The sequence below is a fragment of the Siniperca chuatsi genome, linkage group LG6 (assembly GCF_020085105.1).
Source record: "Siniperca chuatsi isolate FFG_IHB_CAS linkage group LG6, ASM2008510v1, whole genome shotgun sequence".
NCBI lineage: Eukaryota > Metazoa > Chordata > Actinopteri > Centrarchiformes > Sinipercidae > Siniperca > Siniperca chuatsi.
Window position 1 is genome coordinate 29,993,209 of NC_058047.1, and position 22,237 is coordinate 30,015,445.

Genomic DNA, 22,237 nt, shown 5'->3' on the forward strand with positions numbered 1-22,237 from the left:
GAGATATCGGCCGTAGAGATGTCTGCCTCAGTCACCAGTGAGGAGAGCTGCACTGCTAAAAGCTACTGATTGTGATTCAATTCACTTTGAAGATTTGTTGTTTAAGATTTGTTTGTACATGTACTGAACACCTAACCTAACCACCTAACACGCACTGACAATACTGAAAATATCAAAAGTAAAAGTACTCAGAATGGCTCTTTTCAGAGTGTTACATCATTTTATATTATTGTATTTTATTATTACTGATGCAATGACATACACAGCATTTTGGGGCTGGTTGAGGTGGAGCTAATTTGAACTACTTTATATAGTTTGGGGTAGTCGTACCTACACCTGTGTTTCCAAACTTCTGAACTTATCATATGTTTTGTATGTAAAATCTTAATCTGTAAAATAACCTATAGCTGTCAGATAAATGTAGTGGAATATTTCCCTCTGAAATGTAGTGCAGTAGAGGCATAAAGCAGCAGAAAATGGAAATACTAAAGTAAAGTACAAGTACCTCAAAATTGTACTTTCCATCATAAAAGTATAGACTGCTAATAATTGAAGCTTTTTTCATCAAAAGTACTACTAGCCTATACATGTTAAAACGTATGCGGGGAAGCCTGACCAGAGTGACTTGGAAGTAGATAGGAGACAGACTCAGAGACATTGTCAAAGACTAAAAGAAGGTGATTTATTTACACCATGTAACCATGAGACACGTGTAACTCCAGAATTGCAAAGAAAACAACAACCACCTGAATAGTTAACTTGGCTGAACTGAGGAATATGGAACACAGATCAAACTTAAGGCTACATCACGTACACACAACTACACGGACATCCTTCCCTCTTGACTGACAAACAAAAACTCAAATAAAAACTTAAATAGGTCCCACAATCTACACAATAATCAGTCTAGGCTAAACCACAGAGTGGTTACTTACTTGTATCAGTTAACATCATCAGTACAAATAAGCCTTTAAGATTCAGCTGAACCTAAACAGATTTGACAATGCAATCACAGTGCCACTGTCTTTAAATTCACAAATAACCAAATATTATGTGACAGAGTAACAGCCCTCTTGTGTTTCTAAAATGTCAGGTTTTCATAATATAGCTGTTTTTGCTAGATGACAATGCATTTTTGTCACTATATTAAAGGGTTTTGAAAGGTCAAACATGATCAACCCACACAGGTGCATGTAACCTTATTCGAAAGCAACACACTACAGACCACACACACACATCATGTTATTACAACATTGGATGACTTTAATCCACAACTCCTGTCATATTAAAACACAAGTCTATTTTACACAGCTCAGTTAGCAGCTAAGAAAAAACAAACAATGACACGAATGCAGTGAATTGGATGGGAAGTCAAAGTTAAAAATCTAGCCAGGATGTACAGAACAGAGCTGCATTAAAAACCTTAAGCAGCTGTTAACATCTGGGCCTAGTTGAGATCAAATTGTAAACAGGTGAACTACTGTGAAAAAATTATGCATGTCTCATCTTGGTCTACACCTGATGATTTAGTTGAAAGTTGAATATTTTAATTAAGTGAAAGTGAAGTACAAGCACATAAATGAATATAACAAAATCCCCTCCTGTTTGCTGATGAATGTCCCTCAAACATAGTGTCATCATGACAACAATGTGCAGGTTTTCATTCCAAACAATACAGACAAGAAGCAATCCAGTGAAACCAGCGGCTCTTGTGGTGGACTGGAATAAAAACAGGCGCTTGGTCCTCCATCACACTACACTGAAAACCACTGTTCTAAACTAGTTCATGTATTCAGAAAACAGGAAAGGTTTAGTTAGTAGAAGCTGTGTCCCACTGCTGAGGTTGCCTGCAAAGATGTGTCCTTCAGAGGACTAAAGCTACATCAGCAGTTCCAATACTTGGGCTCACAGAGACCACCTTTAAGAGTGCATTCAGGCAGTCCTCATAAAAGTGGAAATTTCAGAGATGAGTTGTTGGCTGACAAAGTAAATATGTCCAAATATATCTGAAACTTCCATTTCTCTGATAATAGACAGAACAATTTTCTGACTTTAAAAGTAGACAAAAACTGACCAGTGCAAAGGATTTTGAGATATTAAGGACTACAGACAATACACCTGTTGTGTTCTTCAAATGTATACAAAAGGAGGCTGCATTTCACTGTGCCTTTGGAACGGGTCAGCCTTATTTACCTATGATGATAAATTCTGTCAGGAAATGTGTACTTCACAGGAGGTAGCCTCTGGAATGGGACACAGCTAGAGGAAATGTAATCTAGTGTTTTATGATGAAGACCTCTTGAACGTAGCTCAGGAGAGACACTGAGCTGCATCTTCCCACGACACTGACATGCTGCTCGTGTTTAAACAGACGACACATGGAGAGCAGTGTTTCCGTGTTCAGACAGAAAGGAGAAGATCAAATCAGACAGGTTACATGTCTGGTGTTCTATTCCTGAGTAAATGCAACCTTGGAGTGAGAGAGGGCAGAATTAAAAAAAAACATGAATCGTGTCATTTCAGAGTGGCTCCCTGGCTGACTTGAGATCAGTTGTAATGTATTTACAGTGGAGCTGTCTGGGGGGGGAAATGCAGAGAGAGAGGATTTTGGAACAGAGGAAACAACAAAGCAGTCTCTCCTCCTCTTCCCTCTCCTCCCAAGGTCTAGAAGAAGTTTTCAGGTCAACACAAAACAAGAGAACAACCAAACACAAAGCTCACTTCACTGACTGTGGGACAATAGCTGTGTTTCACCCAAATGTGCTGATCCCAAGTCAGCAATGAATTGTTTACTGCTGCAAATTGTAGCTAACCTTAGTAATTTATAGACCTTGGCAGGATGTCAGCATTTTGGAAGGTAGAGTCAGGGGTCAAAGGTCAGACGTAGAAAAGTCGTACCCTGGAGGTACTGACATGGAGGTCATCATCGTAGAACTTGGTCTCTATGATCACATTACCACTGGAATACAAAGACACATGTCAATTTTAACTGAGGTATCAAATCTCTCTGATAATTCCACGCCTATCACTGCCACAAAAAATACATGTACACAATATAACATCCCATGAATCCATGAATTTGTATTGTTGTGATTGCAAGAATAAACACAAAGTAAAAGGAAAATTTCAATTGATTACAACTTGGCTCTTAATCCTGTTGTTTTCATTCCTGTCACTGTACTCACCAAGTAAATAAAGATATCTTAAGAGATCTGAGAACATGGTTATATCACTTAAATATAATCTGACAGATCAAGAAACTAGAGCAGTCAGACAGGTTGGAAACAAACCAACAGTTTATCCAGATTATCTAAACCACTTAATTTCAAGGTCAAACTTGAAGTGAGCGCATTTACAGTTTATAACATGTAAAACAATGTTAGAAATAACCTGTAACTAACATGTACATGTACACTTGTTTTTGTATCACTGTATGTTGATTAGATGTAGCTCAAGGTTTGATTAAAGCTGTATAGGATTAAATTGTAGAGATGAGAAATAAGATATACTGCATGTGTCAGCAGTACAGAAACATAAAACAGAGAAATAAAGATCATGCATGGAGACTCACGTTAAAACATTGGCTGGCATCATCTGGGACTCTGGAGCTGCTTCTATAAGAGACTGCCATGTGTTGGTGGAGTTGGGGATAACAAAACCAAACTCAAAGAACCATTCTGCACAGAGAGACACAGACAAACAAAGAGCTCAGTGCTGCCTTAACAACATACAACATCATTATTAGGATTACTGGGTTTATACAGTGTGTTGGTGTACCATAATGGCCTAAATACTGTTTCAGAGACTTTTTCCCTCTCTGGTGGAAACCAGCAACATAAACATGTTGTGTTGGTGTCGATTGTGTGTTGTCCCCTGTGGCTTTATGTAACCTCACCTCTGGACAGCAGGGATAGCACTCCAAACACAGAGTAACAGGGAAGTGACAACAATTTACAAAAGATCACAGCTAACTGTCTGTTGGTGATTGGAGATGATGCTCCTGTTCTTCTTTAACCCTCCCATAATAACTGCGCAGGTGTGCTTTAAAACATTAACAGTAAGGTGGGGCAGAAGGTTGAAGATCTGAGGGTGTTAAAGCAACTGCTGTATCTTATGACACATTTTAGGGAACCAAGCACTCATTCTCTATCATTCGCACTCTTCTTACAGGGACAGTTCACCCCAAAATCAAAAATACATATTTTTCCTCTCACCTGTAGTGCTATTTATCCATCTAGATTGTTTTGGCGTGAGTTGCAGAGTTTTGGAGATATCGGCCGTAGAGATGTCTGCCTTTTTTGAATATAATGTAACTATACGGCACTTGGCTTGTGTTGCTCAAAGTGCCAAAAAAATACATTTGAAAAACTCAACAGCAATGTCTCTTTCCAGAAATCATGACCCAGTTACTCCACAGACCTTGTTGTGAGCAGTTTCATGTAGGAACTATCAGTAGAAAGAAAATAGTTCCTACATTAAACTGCTCACAACAAATCTGTGGATTATCTTGAGTTTGTGCTTGTGCACCACAAGCCGAGTGCCATATAGTTCCATTATATTAAAAAAACATGCAGACATCTCTACAGCCGATATTTCCAAAACTCGGCAACTCACACCAAAACAATCTAGATGGATAAGGAAAAAAATATCTATTTTTGATTTTGGGTGAACTGTCCCTTTAACATAATTTTGACTAAATATCAATCCGAACATGCTGAAGTCATTATATCTTTAGATGTAGAGAAGGCCTTTGATAGATTCAAATGAAACTCTCTTTTCACTTTTCTTAAGAAGTTTGGCTTTGGGGATGCAATCATTTCCTAGGTTTGTCTTTTATATACTTCTACGGTTTCTGTATGTACCAAAGAAATTCAATCTGCAGGCTGCACCCTCTCCTCCCTGCCTGAACGTTGTTATTGTTTATTTTTTCACTGTGCTTTTTATGACTGATCACCTGGCTGCAAACTAACTTTCCAATAAAGATTAAAGAGGCTATATTATGCCTTTTGGGTTTTTTCCAAGCAACGCCAATTTCTCTGTTGTTGGCTGCAAAAAACAACACAAAAGTCTTCATCTAGTCCCACCATCTGAGAAAGTCAAGACGCAGTGGATTAGCTTTATTTTTGATGGAAATGTCCCCATAATGACTGGAATTGATACCAGCAGTCCAAGTCCCAACTTCAAACTTGGAAGCTGTAAGTTTTGCCATGTTTTATGTTGTTTTAGTGTTTATTTTGTAGGTTAGCCTGTTGAACTTGGGGCTGGCATATTGCGTGGCTAACGTGGCTAGCGTCTATGTTACTCCCACAGCCTGGGGCGATGTTGGACTAATGTTGTAATATTGAGGGACAGTCAAGAGAAACTGTGTGAATGTTAAGCCTCATTTGAAGTCAACTCATTAACAAGAGTAGTAGGTTGGATGCCGGTAACTTCATGTTGCTTTTTGTGGACCTTTATACTGAAGCGCTAGCTGAGCTAGCATTACCTTTGTTGTTATACAGAAGTTCGTTCTGCTCTGGGATCCTTGCCGGTATGTGTGTGTGTTGCTGCTTTATGTAAATTTACTTGATAGACATGCCCTGAAGGTAATGATATAGCTACGTGTGAAAAAGAAATGGTCAAACTGCATGAATTTATATGCTTGGCAACTTTGTGTAACTTTGATTAGCACCCAGCAGCTAGCTTGTTCAAACTATAAAGCTGCAATGTTAGTGGCCTGGTGGGCAGTGAGGCTAATACAGATCAGATTCCTGCTCAAACATGTGGGGCCGTGAATTTTTTTGTTTAGAAGCGGTTATTGTGGTGATATTCATGGTATAAGTGCTGCTAAAAAAATGGAGCATTTCAGACAGAGGGTAAATAGAAATGCTGCAGCAATGTACAGTCTCAGAAAAATAATGTGTTTTTTGAACATTAAGGCATGTAAACATTTTCTTTTAGAAAATGAGCATAATATGACCTCTTTAATTGATTGATAAAGACAAACTGGTGAGTCATGTTTTAATTTGTTTAACAGCTGCTTGATTTTTTAATACTTCTGAATATTAAAAGCTGTGTTTTATCAGTCTAGTCTCAATCTAGCATCTCTGTAGGTCGCAGCAGTTTTTTAAATAGTATTTAGTAAAATACTTTTGGAATAAGTTTAGATTTATTAAGGAGCTGCTGGTGATTTAGTGTTCTTCTTGTGGTCAGCTTTGTTTTATCAGAGGGCAGAAGTTTAAAGATTTTGTCTGTGATGTTGATGTCTGAGTGTGTGATGTTGGCTTGGTTCGCGCTTCATATTTTATGTGGATTCACTCATTTTGTTACCACCTTATTTCCTAATTTTCCTTCTTAACCTCAATCTCAACCCTATAGTACATCAAATATGAACCTTTTCAGAAACATTTGATTTCACAGATTTATGAAAATCTCATGACCCTAGATTTGTATGCTGTTGATAAGCATTTTAATGCTTGAAAAGAAGAATTAGGTGTTCAACTCATGTGGTGGAAGAAGCTATTAAAAAATTGGCCTTACAACAAAACTGGCTAAAATGTACTCATATATTGATCACAAATTTGAAAGATGCCACAACTCATCTTGCAACCTCAGTCATATGTTTCCATATTGTCCACAACTGAAGAAATACTGGGACTGACCTTTTTTTTTTGTCTAACATTCTTGGGATTTTTCCACAACCCTGTCAACTAATTACAATTTTTGGTGTTCCATAAAATCTGTTAAAATTTACTAAAAAGACAGACACTTATTAGCTTTTACATCACTTACAGCACATCATATAATTTTACTTTTCTGCAAATCTCCTATGCCTCCCACTTCCTCTCTTTTATTAAATTGGGAAAAAAAGAAAAATTTTCTTTGAAAGATTCATTAGATTATTTTTTGATTTTTTTTTTTTACACATCAGACATGCTGTTGAAGTTGCCGCTCGACCGCCCATTCCCTTGACATTGGCCTTTCAGATGCTCTATAAGAAAGTCTAAGATCTATGAATAGACAGCATTTAGAGTCTAAGAAATTGACTGTCTGCTTTATTAAAGGTGCCCTGTGGATTTTTCTTGTAAATAAACAAAAGTTATGTTTACATTCAGTGTTTCTCATAAAAACCCACTGTGTGGATCCTTGAGGTCTAACAAATGAGTTGAATGCATTTCCTTCCTCATAAAAATTTGCAAAGCAGGTTTTTTTTGACAATATTGAAACATTGTTTATATCCATGTTAACTTGTTAGCACTCTTCTTCCCTGCCTTTTGTTGGCGCATTGCTGTGTTTCTTGTCTCGTTACTACCACCATTACTACCACCATTATATCAGTGGAATAGTGTGAAACCATTGGCAGGAATGTATATCGCATCACTGACGTTCAAAACGGGGACCCACTCGTTAAAACACTGATCCATAGTGCTACTACTAGTCAAAACTCCACAGGGTACCTTTAACTGACTGACCTTCAGGTTCTTGTCCCTGTAAGCAGTTCAGTGTTGGCTGATTACCTTCTAGACACTGCCCTTTGAAGAAAACTTTCTGCTCCAGTCTGAACTTCTCCAGTTTCTCTGAGGAGGAAAAGTTCAGTTCTCTGGACACTGCTTTACACTTCAGAATCTTCTTTGGGACGCGAGCTGGAGAGACAGTGAGAAACTATAAACAATTGCGCTGACAACGAGACCAAATTAGTTTTGAAAGCGTACAATAGAGGTTTGCTGGCAGAGCTATAGATTCAAAACTAACTGACTAAGAGCAAAGTTTTCAAAAGCAAACCACTTTATTTTTACGTTACCTTTTCTGCTTTAAGCTTTGTATGTTTCCATTAAACTGAGAAAGTGTGTGGTACTGGTTGACTGCCACATGCTGAAAGAGGGTTGTTACTGTACCAATGCTAGTCCTACTTAAACACAGACACTTTTTTGACACAGTCTTTCACCAAATGCTAAAAATCGGTGGAAATTAGCATTATCTTCATTATTTAAAAAAAGCCACTAGATATTCAACATTACATCCTAACAATTCACGTAATTGTATTTTTAAACACTACAGAAAATCCCAACTTTTTCTCAGAGAGCCTGTTAATTAACTTCTTATAGCCAACTGGGGACCATTGCATTGTACTGTATATCTTGATTTATTTGTTAATTTATAATCATGAAGTAAAAATGCTGACATCCAGGAACCCCAGTGATCAAAACTGTATGATATTAAAGCTTGTTTACATAACTTCTTAGGGAATTTCCCATAATATATTCTGTTAACAATATGTAAAATAATTTGCACAATTTCAAAGGTATTCGCCTTTAAATCTACCATATAAAATGTTTTTATGTACACAAATAGTCTAATGTTCATAGTTATAGTCATTATTCCAACCAGTTATGGTATGATTTTAGTTACAGCTTAGCTTCTCACTGAGATATGGCATGGTTCATTACACAGCTTTATAATTAAGTCCACAGGTCAATGCTAAAAGAAGCAACCAGACATATCCAGTTTAACCCAGCTATCTAAACCACTGATTTGGAAGTAAATAGTACATGCACTCAAAATGTCAATTGCATTGTAAAACTGTGTGCATAACCTCTGTATAGCCTTTGCATTGTCTGGCATGCTGTCCTCTGTGAATCCTTTGTACTGCCCTGCAAATTTGCACTTGAGTGCACAAATGTGCCTTCAAATTGTGACTTGTACATTTTACATATATATTTATGGTTCTTGTTTTTAATTGTCATCCTTTATATTTCTTTTTTCTAATTCTTATTTTCACTCTGATCCTTTGCACAGCCCTAAGACCATACCATATTGCATTTCACAACACATAATGTTTCTGTATGACAAATAAACCTTTGAATCCTTGAATCCCTGTGAATAACTACAGTAAGAATGGTGGACGAAAGATTAACCAGAGGGTAGATACAGTTGAAGTTCAAATAAAAAGGTTTGAGTAGTAACACCTTTATATTGATTGGGTGATAACATGCATCTTTGTTTTCACTTCTAAATAACTGGGGTAAACTGGTCTTATATAAAACCTGTCTGATTGCTTGTATGGTTGCCCCCTATACTTCATTGTAAAGCTGTGTCTTGCACAGTCCCAACATCCACAGATCTCAATAATGTAGCTGATGAGCAAATGTTATCTGAACTGATAGGAATCATGGCCAAAACTGTGGGGAAAAAATTAAACTAGGGGGGAAAATGGTAAAAATAGTGAAAATAAGAATTTAAAAATCCTTTAACTTGTTCTGCTACAATACATATAGTGTATGTGTGTCTAATTTTAAGTTTGGTGTTTGAGTGTACCTTCATGTTCTACTCCTGGTACAGAGAGGTCCTCAGTTCCCTGCCACAGCACTTTGCCCGTCTCTGCATCTCGAAGATTCATCCAGTTTCTGCCAGGAAAAGGTTAAGTGACAACAACCAAACTAAAGAATACACAATATAAACTGAATTTAAATATCCATGGAATAATTTAAACACTAGCAGGAATAACAGACTGATCTTCCTTTAACGCAGTCATAACAATCTTTGAAGAACATTTACTACCACTCAACCTGCGGTAACCATTACCTGACAACAAGAGTTAACATTAAATAAACTAATTTCATCATATCCACTCTGGAAAGTTGGTTTTATTTCTCCTATAAAATGGTTCTAATCACATATGCAATTGTTTACTGTACATTTCCAGATAGGGTAGGGCTGTCTGAGGGCAGCATGGCCTAAATATAGACTGGATAAACAAATTGTTGTAACAGAGGACTCTGTAACAGGTAAGACGAGGCTGTGGTGGAGCATTAATCAGCTCACAGTCGTTCAGATGGAAGAAATAAGCAAGGTAAGAACCTCTGTTCAGGTTAAGAGATTAACTCAAAAAGCAAAACTACCACAATATGCTACCCATGATAACAATGGCATCACTAGTGATTCTGTAATATTGGACATTTTGCAGGACAGTCATCTACAATACATTGATATCTGTGTAGCGAAATAAGAAAACCGATCACTATTTTTTTTCCCCAAAACAGGAATCAAACATAATAAGTGTTTGCCCCCTTCCTGAAGGTTGTTATTATTAAGGGAAAACAAAATCCAAACCTACATGGCCCTGTGTGAAAAAGTGTTTGCCCCACCTAAAACATAACTGTGGTTTATCACACCTGAGTTCGATTTCTCTAGCCACACTCAACCTGATTACTGGACACCTATTCTCAATCAAGAAATCCCTTAAATAGGACCTGTCTGACAAAGTGAAGTAGACCAAAAGATCTTCAAAAGCTAGACATCATGCCGAGAGCCAAAGAAATTCAGGAACAAATGAGAAAGAAAGTAATTGAGATCTATCCGTCTGGAAAAGGTTATAAAGCCATTTCTAAAGCTTTGGGACTCCAGCGAACCACAGTGAGAGCCATTATCCACAAATGGCGAAAACATGGAACAGTGGTGAACCTTCCCAGGAGTGGCCGGCCGACCAAAATTACCCCAAGAGCGCAGCAACGTCTCATCCAAGAGGTCACAAAAGACCCCACAACAACATCCAAAGAACTGCAGGCATCACTTGCCTCAGTTAAGGTCAGTGTTCATGACTCCACCATAAGAAAGAGACTGGGCAAAAATGGCCTGCATGGCAGAGTTCCAAGACGAAAACCACTGCTGAGCAAAAAGAACATTAAGGCTCATCTCATTTTTGCCAGAAAACATCTTGATGATCCCCAAGACTTTTGGGAAAATACTCTGTGGACTGACGAGACAAAAGTTGAACTTTTTGGAAGGTGTGTGTCCCATTACATTTGGCGTAAAAGTAACACCGCATTTCAGAAAAAGAACATCATACCAACAGTAAAATATGGTGGTGGTAGTGTGATGGTCTGGGGCTGTTTTGCTGCTTCAGGACCTGGAACACTTGCTGTGATAAATGGAACCATGAATTCTGCTGTCTACCAAAAACTCCTGAAGGAGAATGTCCGGCCATCTGTTCGTGACCTCAAGCTGAAGTGAACTTGGGTTGTCGCAGGAAAATGATCCAAAACACACCAGCAAGTCCACCTCTGAATGGCTGAAGAACAAAATGAAGACTTTGGAATGGCCTAGTCAAAGTCCTGACCTGAATCCTATTGAGATGCTCCTATTGAAAAGGCAGTTCATGCTTGAAAACCCTCCAATGTGGCTGAATTACATAATTCTGCAAAGATGAGTGGGCCAAAATTCCTCCACAGCGCTTTAAAAGACTCATGGCAAGTTATCGCAAATGCTTGATTGCAGTTGTTGCTGCTAAGGGTGGCCCAACCAGTTATTAGGTCTAGGGGGCAATCACTATTTCACACAGGGCCATGTAGGTTTGGATTTTGTTTTCCCTTAATAATAACAACCTTCATTTAAAAACTGCATTTTGTGTTTACTTGTGTTATCTTTGACTAATATTTAAATTAGTTTCATGATCTGAAACATTTAAGTGTGACAAACATGCAAAAAAATAAGAAATCAGGAAGGGGGCAAACACTTTTTCACACCACTGTATATTGTATTTCATACTGCATTATGAAGAGCCTTCACTTTAGACACATTTTATAAGCAACTAAGATAGAACCAAAATTTTACACATGACAACATACTGTGATATTACCATACTGCTATATCAATTAGAGGGAGGCTGATCAGTTCACTGATACTTATCAGCTGATATTTATTGGCAAATATTAGCAAATCAGGTGAGTTAGCTTATAAGTTAATGAGTAAAACAAGTGCAATCTTTCCCTTTAGTTATTTTCCTGTATCAAAGGTCACTCTCTACCTCCACCAATTCTGCAATCCTAACATAACAGCTCAAGGTAACATTTGATTTATGGAGCTTGCAGGGAGCACTATATGGTCTGGGTTAAAACATAAATTCAGTCACTAATGACATTTCAACTTCCTGCCTAGTCATCCGCACAGACTACCAGCTATGACAGGGATGCTCATCAACTGTTCACATGTATCAAATACAACTTTCTGCATATTACTTTTACTGGACCTCTTACTGAAAGTGTTTGATGATCAACCACAAGTTCTTTAAACAATCACATTTTGCGGACCTTGTTGCAAAACACACAAACGCACAAATAAGGTTGAAGACTGTACTATGATTTTTTTTTAAAAAATCCATTCAAATTTTGACCATATTGGGCCACAATGATCACATCAAAACCCATCCTGGTGGGACTGAATATTACATGCTTTTCTGTCTGTACAATTCTGTGGCTGCAACTGGCCTTGCAGTTCATTAATGTAAATTTTAATTTTTTTCTTTGCAGCTCAGGGCTGTATTAATATATGAACTGATTGTGTAGACCTGTGGTTGTACACCTTCATTTAGTTCAATGATATAAGCTAAGATATATGTACAAATATACAAACCACTAGAACAGAGTACATTTCTTTTAATTATAACACAAATTTGATTTAAAGGTCCAGTATGTAACATTTAGGAGGAGCTATTGGCAGAAATGGAATATAATATTTATAACTATGATTTCATTAGTGTATAATTACCTGAAAATAAGAATCGTTGTGTTTTCAATACCTTAGAATAAGCTGTTTTTATCTACAATGGGAGAGGGTCCCCTTCCACGGAGGCAGCTGTGTTGCACCGCCAGGTTTCTAAAGTAGCCCAGAATGGACAAATCAATCACTGGCTCTAGATTGGGCCTTTCGCAGTTTTCACAAGTTTTGTGACCACCATAGTTTCTCCTACACACTTGAAACGGGAGGGTGAGGCGAGGGGTAATCAAATGCAAACTGCAATTATACCGCTAGATGCCACTAAATCCTACATACTGGACCGTTAAGAAATGTATCTTGTGATCCCAATTGTCTACACTATTTTAGACAAAACTGACTAAAAAGGACAGAGGCATGCCGAGCAACACCGAGTCTCAGTTTACACTGCAGGAGGTTGTATGGTCGACAGCTCTGGATGTTGAAACAGTCTAATAAACTTACCAGTTGAATAACATGCACACTTTATTCAAATGTTATCATACATTATCTGTTTAAAAACACTATTTTAATTCCACAGCATTGTTTTACCAGAAGCAATGTAAATGTAAATGGACTGTACTTGTCTAGCGCCTTTCTAGTCTTTCCGACTACTCAGTGATTTGTGATAATATTCTGTTTTATTTGAACAGCAACTGTTCTGTTACAAAGAACAACTAAAGGTTTATTATTAGCAAACAAGGAACTAGTACTTGACTTGGATATCTGGAAGCACAACATTGTTCCAAAATTCCAGCAAATAACTTCATGTTTTAGACATCCATATTGGTCAAAATCCAGCTGAGAATGAATGAAAAGAAATATTGCTAGCTTATAGGTAACCTAAAGACAACAGTGTGCACGTGAGAAAGAAGAAGCTGAAGAAGCTTTTGTATAGATGATGCTGGCTGTTAGCTGTCCCATCAGTCTGTCAGTTGGTCAGCTGTTCCTGACCTCCATACACATTGAACACAATACAGCCGTCAATCACAGAGCCTGTAAGGACCTAGTCAGCGATTACATTTTACATTACATCTTCCCTGTGTCTTCACAATCATTTCAACAACACACCTGGGACAATATTCACTAAAAGTCTGAGGGGGCACCAGTGCATCAGCATGCATAAAATTACTGCTACTGATCTATCAACGTACATACACCTTTTTAACTGTGGAAAGCAGGAAAGGAAATGTTTATGCAAAATACACAGAATTTAAGGAATGACTCTGTTAAGGCACAAAAGAGAGAAGATGACAACTTAAATTGAACACTTGTCAGCTGATTTACCCTGAAGGTGTGTAATGTACTTTACGCCAAGGAGAGATGGCTGCTGCAGGAGTGAGAAAGACTCATGTAAAAGGTTTTTATCCTATGTGATGCCAAATCGATTCATTTTCATTTTTCAGTCTTGTACGCTAATATGGTTGTCATTATGGTTTCTCCTAACTAAATATGCTATGTTGTTGTTTTGAGGTTTGGACCTATTGTGACATTCAAACAGTGGCTTTGGACCTGGCTAGGGATAAAATGTCAGGCCTATGCCTTTTTAGCACTGCTTTCGGCAGTTCAGCATGGGATTCTAAGTTGGTCAGTGTTGTTATTGGTTTGTTTCATTTAATCAGTACAATTCTACAGATTAACTTTTGTAGGTTGAGCACCCCAGCAACCACATAAATTAATTAAAGCATGAGAAGAATTTGAAACTGTCTGACTTTGGTGACTGCTGGTAATCAAAACACTGTGGCAGACAGCAGTGCACAATGATACCTAAAGTTGAGAAAGCCAAATTTTATCTTTGGATATGAGACTGATGAACACCAGTAAAGAACTGTCATCCCACTGCCCTCTGTTCTCGAAGATTCTCCACTCAGCATCCTGTCACACACAGATACTACTTAGTGTCACACACACACTCGACTCCACACCATCTGTGAGGCCCTTCATCCCACCTCATGACCACCATCAACTGCCTCAAAACACACAGCTTCTAAAGCTCCAGGACTCTGACTTGCCATGTTAGCATACTGTTACACGAGTGAGGAGAATAGAAATGCATACAGATTACTATTAAACACAGTAAACTGAAAGGACACAATTTCTTTTGCACATCAGCTTTCAGGTGGGTCCTGTTGCATTCAGGGACTCTTCCTAAACTCCAAAAATAAATCCAGCTGGTCAGGATGTTGTAGAGGAAATATTAAAAAACGATTCAGAAAATAACAGGATATGTTGAAGAAACGTTTGTGCAATTGCCACTGATGACAGCCATCAGCATGTTGTGCAGGTCATATAATATTACAATAATTAGACTACAGATTAGTATATTTCATTTTGATTTATTTGTTTTACTTTCTGCAAGACTTTTTGTTTTTTACATCTGCAAAATCTAGTCTTGAAAAAAATGTTTTTTAAATTTTATTTGATGTTTTATCACATACAATTAAGACCTCTAATTGTTTCATTTCTTTAATTAATTACATTTCTTTAAATGTTTGCATGAAAGCCTCCATAGAAAGGTATAAAGTACCAATAATCACCAACAACTACCGAGCTAGTGAAACAGCCAGGATGAACTAATCATATATGGACTAAAGTATCATATTAGGTTTGTAATTATTATAAAGGTCTGACTGTACAACAGCAATGTAAAACCAGTGTTGTTGTATGGCTCAGAATGCTGGCGACTGACAACACGTGACATGGAAAAGACCAAGGCCTTCCAAAATGGATGCCTCAGGAAAATCTGCTGCATCTTCTGGCCTGAGAAGATCTCAAATGAACAGCTATACAAGATGACTAAGAGCAACACAGTGGTGCTGGAGATCAAACGGCACCGAATTCGATGGCTAGGATGTCCTAGATGTCTTCAAAATGGCCCAGGACCGACGGTTGCACTTGGCTGGACTCCATCAGGGAAAAAGAAGCAAGGTTGGCCCCAAACAACGTGATGGCGAACTGTGAAAGCTGAGTTAAAGGAGATGGACCTAACATGGGGCGAGACACAGCATGCAACACAAGATAGGTCTCGATGAAGGCAGATTGTCGAAGCCTTATGACACATCAGGGAAGAAGAGGATTAAGTTAAGTAATTATTATAATAGGGAAGATTAAGGGAAGGAAGATTAAACATCTTAAATATTTTATATTTTTCTCAATGATAAAAATCTAGGATTCTAATTGAAATAGATTCAATAAACAGAATCTTAATCAACAAAAGTCTCAAAATACTCAAATTTCTTGCAGTTCCATTATTCAGTTGATGACAAATCACCGTCCCAATTATCTTCACATTTATGTAATCAAATATCAAATTCTACTTATAGTAGAGATTTATGAAGCAGCAAACCCTAAAATTAGTGGAGTGCTGCTTTAAGGGCTTTCAAAAAAAAAAAGTTTATAATTTTAAATTAAATTTAGGTGAATGAAAATGATCATATATCATTATTAAACATCATCTGACATCACCTATTGGGAGCTTCAGTCAATGTCTATTAGTGCTGTACTGGCCTTCAGAAACCCTTACCAGTCAGACCCCACTGACAGCAGAGCTCCACCACCTCCACCATCCCCCACCTCTTCCTCTAGCTTTCTAGTAAAGTGTGCTGAGTTGAATGGTTTCTCTAATCCTCTCAAGTCTAACTAAATCCAATCTCCTACATCAAACTCATCATCCTCCACACCTTCTAGAATAATCCAGGCCACACTGCAATGTCTTTCACATTGATGCTCTTTCGCAACAGGTTGCGCTACTCTAATCTCTAAACATGCGTCACTATGAAAAAAAAGACAAAAAAAGAGAAAATGAATATATCATTTTAGCAGCTTGAGGAAGGAAAAACCATCATCAAAAACCATTTACTATTCACATATGTGTGGCCTTTTCCTTCATTCTCTCTCAAATCACTTCCTCACAAACTAAACAAAAGAAAATCTTGTACAGCAATTGATTTAAGCTCCAAAAACATCATGCAAGGTGGTACCATAGCCTCCTCAGGGCCTGCTGAAGGTTGTGTATGTGTAAACCACCAGGGTGCCTGCACAAATCTGTCAGAACACACACACAAGTTAATGAGCCCCCAAGTGAAAAGCTGCTGTCACTGTTAAGTCTGCATTTATTTTTAAATATGCGTTAATGGCTCAAAGTATAGGCAGCTTCCTAACCCCAACCTTTACACAATATAACAGCCATAACACACTCCTATTGAACAGATACAAGTTTTCAATTCAGTCAATTCATACTTCAACAACTCAGCAACACTTAAGTCTACAAATACATGTAAAACGTCAAATGTATCCTTGTCATCCATTCATTTTAAGGCAATGCTTCTGGTTTTCAAAGCTTCAGTATTACAATATTGTAGTAATATTTGTAATGCGTAGCTACATTTACAATTTTGTAATGAATTTTGCCTTTTGCATTAGATAAAAAGAAGGCATGAAGCACTTTGAGTAGTCCGAAAGACTAGAAAGGCACTACATAAGTACAGTCCATTTACCATTTACCATGCCAACTACAGAGCAAAGTGAGCCCAATCCTGCCACACTATAGGCAGGCAGGGGAGAAGAGGAACATAAAACAATCTAATCACCAACACACACAGTATCCACATCTCCATTGGCTCTCATCTCACCATCACCTTTACAGGGCTGTGCCTGGCTTCAGAGGGCTCTGATCATTATAAAAAAACTGTACCTCATGTTGGGCTGCAACAACAATGACTAACAAACTGCTTTTTCATCAGATTTTTGTTATCAATTAGTCTATTGACTATTTTTCACTTGATTACTATATCAAATGGAAATAAAAGACAAATGCAAATTACCAGTGTTGTCTGCTTGAGAAAAGTATTCATTTTACAATGATATTAAATCTGATGTTTTCACTTGAAAAATGATTAATAAATGTCATTCATTTTTTTCTGTCAATCGGTTAATTAACTCGTGGCAAATCTTTCTGCATTAACATCACATCATATCAGAGGGTCAAACAAACATTAGGTATCCTAAGTAAGACAAAATACAGACAGGCTGTGGAAAGTAGTCCAACCAGTTTCCTTTTTCCTTACATATATTATTTTACTTTTTTTTTTTTAACATTTAGTAAAATATATTTTTCCTTTGATCTACAGCTAGCAAATGTATTATTAAATGAATAGTGTGTGTATAACCACTTCTAAACCAGAGGATGTCCCCAGTGAAGGTCAGAACCAGATCAGAGGCCTGTTTCACTAAGAAGTTACCTGTAGAATGTTGAGTAAAAGGCATCATCAGTAAATGAGTGTAGTTGCCAGACTGAATCCAAACCGCGTCTGTCCAGAACACTCTGTGATTCATCTGCTACCAATAACTCAGTCTAACTCTGGATATGGAGATGGCAAAGTCTGATAATCATCTTGTGGTTCGCCTATTGCATTATGATTCCTTCTCTCAATTGTCATTTTGAATAAGAAACAATAATGACAAATGGTCATCTTATATAAGAAGCTATATGCTAATGTGGAAAAACGTTGACAAAACGTTTAACTGTGCATAAGGCCCACAATTAGCCTTTTGATTGGTATAAGAAATTCAGGACAAAAAATACTGGTCTGTACATTTCTTTTCACTCTCGCAACAATGAATACAATTTGTCTGTGGGAGCAAAAGAAACGTGTGTAGATTCTATTATTATTTCTTCAGCTATGTCAGAATGACAATAAATTCAGCCAGACTGTGGGTTTGAATATGTCACTACCAATAACTGACTATAGTAGGTGCTGCTTCTTGTGTGACCATCTTAGATATACTCTCTATGCTCTGTTCTTAAGAAACACTAACCAACAAAATGAGACAACTTAACAAACACCACACTAGATGGTCTGTTATCTTTGCTGTAGTTTATGGAAACGCACACATTTCCAATTTAAAAAGAGCTCGTTTTATATTCCTATTCATGTTCTTCATAAGGATTTTGGATAATAGATGGTAGCAATGTTACCTTTACAGTCTAGAAAAGAAAAGAAAAACAAAATTATGTGCTGTTTAGCCTCTGTGTTGGCTTTAATAATGCTGTATGGACAGAAGGTAGTAAATCCCTGTTCCACTAAATCATGGATTTAGGAATTACCAACTACAGCACAAGGCCTGACCTTACTAAGAAACATAAACAAACACTCACATCTTTATCTTTTGTATAGACTGAGATAAGTAAGGGGGACAAGTTTCATACATAGCTAAATGACTAAACTAAATGTTTAGTTTTAGCTAAAGTTGTATGGTCATGTTTTCACTGGCTGGCCTCCTTTGCAGCAAGTGTAGCATGCTGCAGTGCTCTTGCTTATTCTAGAAAGTATTACTGGGGCTAATTCAGTCTTACATGGTCACATGAAGACACAGTCCAGGCAGTAATATGGAAGGCATGAACTTGACATGTTCACCCACCCACCCACACAAACATTGCAACTTTAGATGGATGGAAACTTACCCAGTGATATGTATGTTATTTGATGTTTTGTTGTTTTATGTATTGTTTTCCTTGTTTTAAAGCATTTTATGTGTTCTTATGACGTGTGCTGTTCTATATGTACAGTACAGTACTTGTGAACTCTGACAATATACAATAATCACCAATGACAGGATTTGTTATTCTAAACATAGATGTAATTTTAGAAAGTTTGGCAGTAAATTCTGCTGTTTACTTTTTGTCGCAGTCACTATCTCACTAGATATATACTGATGCCTAAGTAAGAAGGGCTGGCTCAATTGCGTAATAAGTTGCCCAATAAGTGACATCAGCCTACACCTTTTTCTTTGAAATTTTATGCTGTATTTTTCCATTGGTTTTGTTGTATTCAACTGATTTACTTATATTATTTTGTACTACCAAATACTGTTTTCTATTGGTAGCTCCCTCCGTGCTCTTTCAAATATGACACAACAGTAAACCATATGCCCCACTACGATAATGACACAACACAACTGGTTTAGTTCACCACTAACATCAAGTCATTCTTCACTGTTATCATTAAACTGCACAATATTTACTGAGAAGAAGGGTAACGTGGCCGCTGTCAAGATGACCCACCAGGGCCCTGTATCCCCAAAGCATCTTAAGGCTAAAATCTTAGACCATCAGCTTACAATGGGGCTATGATAAACTTATCTTTTTGATGCTTTTGGGAAACAGAGCCCAGCTCACTTACTGAGAAGATGAACATTCCAATGAGGCATTTGGCTGCAAACACAGAGGACAACCTAGCTTTCACTGATGACCTGTTTTTTCAACAAATACATCTGCAAGCAGTAATGACAAGGTGACAAACTGCAGTGAGTGTCCCAAAAAAGTGAGAAGCCAGCTTGTTGGTAAAAAATAGATGGCGAATGGATGTCTGTGACAGCAAGACATTTTTTCTGTTGTCATTTTGTCCAAAACATGTAAGTTGTACACATTAAAGTAGTGAAAAAGAATAAGTATTGTAATTAACTTAAACAACATCAAAGGTCAGAATTGCTTATGTAGATTAACAACACCATTAGGTTTATGATCTCCCTTGCCTATCTAACGTGAGACAACCTACCCAAGTGTTTTTTTCCCACCATCTATAAATCTAAATTAAAAAAGCAAAAGTATGTGTAAAAGCAGCTGGCAAGCCAGAGCTGAGTAGCTGCTATTGGGCTGGCAGCTGGTTTTGGAAAACCCTTCACTAAGAATGTGAGAGTACATGTTTGTCAAATTATCTTATCAGACCCTGAATACATAAAACGTAAAATGTCTCTATGCGCTTCCTTTAGGACTAATGAAACAGAGAAACTTATAAATTATCTTGAGCAGAGAATGAAAACGTTCAACCAGGCTTAAATGTATATATGATGTAAATATTTTGTAGATGATCTTACCCTAAGCAACGTATTATAAGTCAAACTATATGCAACACAACCAGAGGAGTCAGAGTGTTGTGAAAACAAATGAGTGCTACAACATTAATAAAGATCAGTAAAGGAGGAAAACATTGGCAAACTAACAACATAGTAAAATCACGTGCCATGGCGTTCTGGTGACCTAGTGGTCTAGGACACATACCATGCAAACGCAAAATCGCAGGTTTGAATCCGACCGGCCGTACCCCACCCTCTCTCTCTTCCTGAGTTTTCTGTCAGCATCTTCTCAGTATACTATCTAATAAAGGCAAATGCTAAAACAATATAAAAAAGTGCCTATTGTGTGTGCATTGGAAAATATGCATAATATAAAACCTGGTTAAGGTCTGCCAATGGGCTGACATAAATTCACTTGTTTGCAAAGTAATTTCACTTGTTTGAAAAGCCCTCCTAAAACAAGTAACTGTTTTCAAATCGCTGCAGACTGATTTGAAAACTTACTGCATCACCACACAACAATAACACAACTCTGACAATAATAAGAGCAGACGTTGTTGTCACTGTGAAAGAAACAAAAACATTCAAGACCTTAAAACACTATTGGAAAAGTACGTGACTTTTGGTGGATTGGATAATACATTCAAAATACACTGGTATGATCTTTAAGCAGTGCAGCATTGAAATTCGCTGATTTGTAATGAAGTATGAAGTATGGCATCACTTCCATACAAGAAAGGGACGCACCTGGGTTTGACAACTTCCAATATGTACGTAGCTGTAATACAGCTAACAAGCTACATACTTAACGCTAGTAACATTTCTGTTTTTAACTTTCAGCTAAGAGCTTACTAATAGTAAGTACATGTTTGACAAAGATCAACCGGTATCTGACAACCACCTGTGTCAATCTTAACATTATCTCCATCGCATGTCAGTATTGCTATATAGGGTATTTATCGTTACGATAAAAAAAAGAACAGCTGCCACAGCAAGGGCACTGAGCAGTTAGCCAGGCAAGTTAGCCACAGGACAAGGCCACTCATTTTATCTGGCAGGCCGTCATTCAGATGGGAACTAGCTAGGTCCGTAACTACAAGAAAATGTTCTTTGGTCACATCAAATAAAGACAAACATCAGCTGTGTAGCTGACGTTATCAAATGAGAGGTGAAACTGACAGGTTAGCCACAGATACTAACCTTACTGTACCATTATACTCAACAACAGTCACAAGATGTTACTACCATCTTGCTAATGTTAGATGACGTTATCTAGTTATAAACAGGACAGACAGCCTATTACTATGTGTCTAACCTTCGCAGAACATCACCAAACCGCCTCAACAGCAAAAAGGATACAGTTTGAAGCCCTTCAAAATTTCCTTGGCCCTGTCTTCGTCTGAAGACATTTCAGAAATCGTCTGTTTTCGTTCCTTACAGAAAACCCAGGATCTGCTGAAATAACAAAACTGCTGTTGATGTTAGCTTAATTAGTTAGCTAACTACACTGTCAGCTAATGTTTGCCTGAAATAGCATAAAATATGTGTACTTAACTCTATATTGTTGGACTGCAGGTTAAATCTGATCCGATAATGCAATCAGCTTAATATATCCAGCTAACTAACAGACAGCTAGCATAGCCAGTCAAGGACACATGGTAACTACTAACAGCCAATCATAGGCCGAGAATGAGAAGCATGGGTGGAACTAAACTGGATAGGGACGCGTCACCAGGGGCAACGCCGCACACACCATGAAGTGTGATTGGGGCCACTGCTACAGGTTCCGTGTGTACCACTCATTTTCTCATTCAAAAAGTACACATGCATACTTCGCGAAATGCAAAATACAACATTACCAACAACAAAACAAATG

At 37.6% G+C, this 22,237-nt stretch overlaps 1 protein-coding gene across 1 annotated transcript; it reads right to left on the reverse strand.

Moving 5' to 3' along the window:
- Positions 1–1,242: 1,242 nt before the first annotated feature.
- On the reverse strand, positions 1,243–22,019 carry pde6d (phosphodiesterase 6D, cGMP-specific, rod, delta). Its single transcript, XM_044199017.1, has 5 exons — positions 21,721–22,019; positions 9,295–9,383; positions 7,497–7,622; positions 3,572–3,677; positions 1,243–2,959 (listed from the first exon to the last, which is right to left on the reverse strand). Exons 1-5 carry the CDS (start codon positions 21,768–21,770, stop codon positions 2,878–2,880), a joined length of 453 nt encoding a protein of 150 aa, XP_044054952.1. The 5' UTR covers positions 21,771–22,019; the 3' UTR covers positions 1,243–2,877.
- Positions 22,020–22,237: the final 218 nt, after the last annotated feature.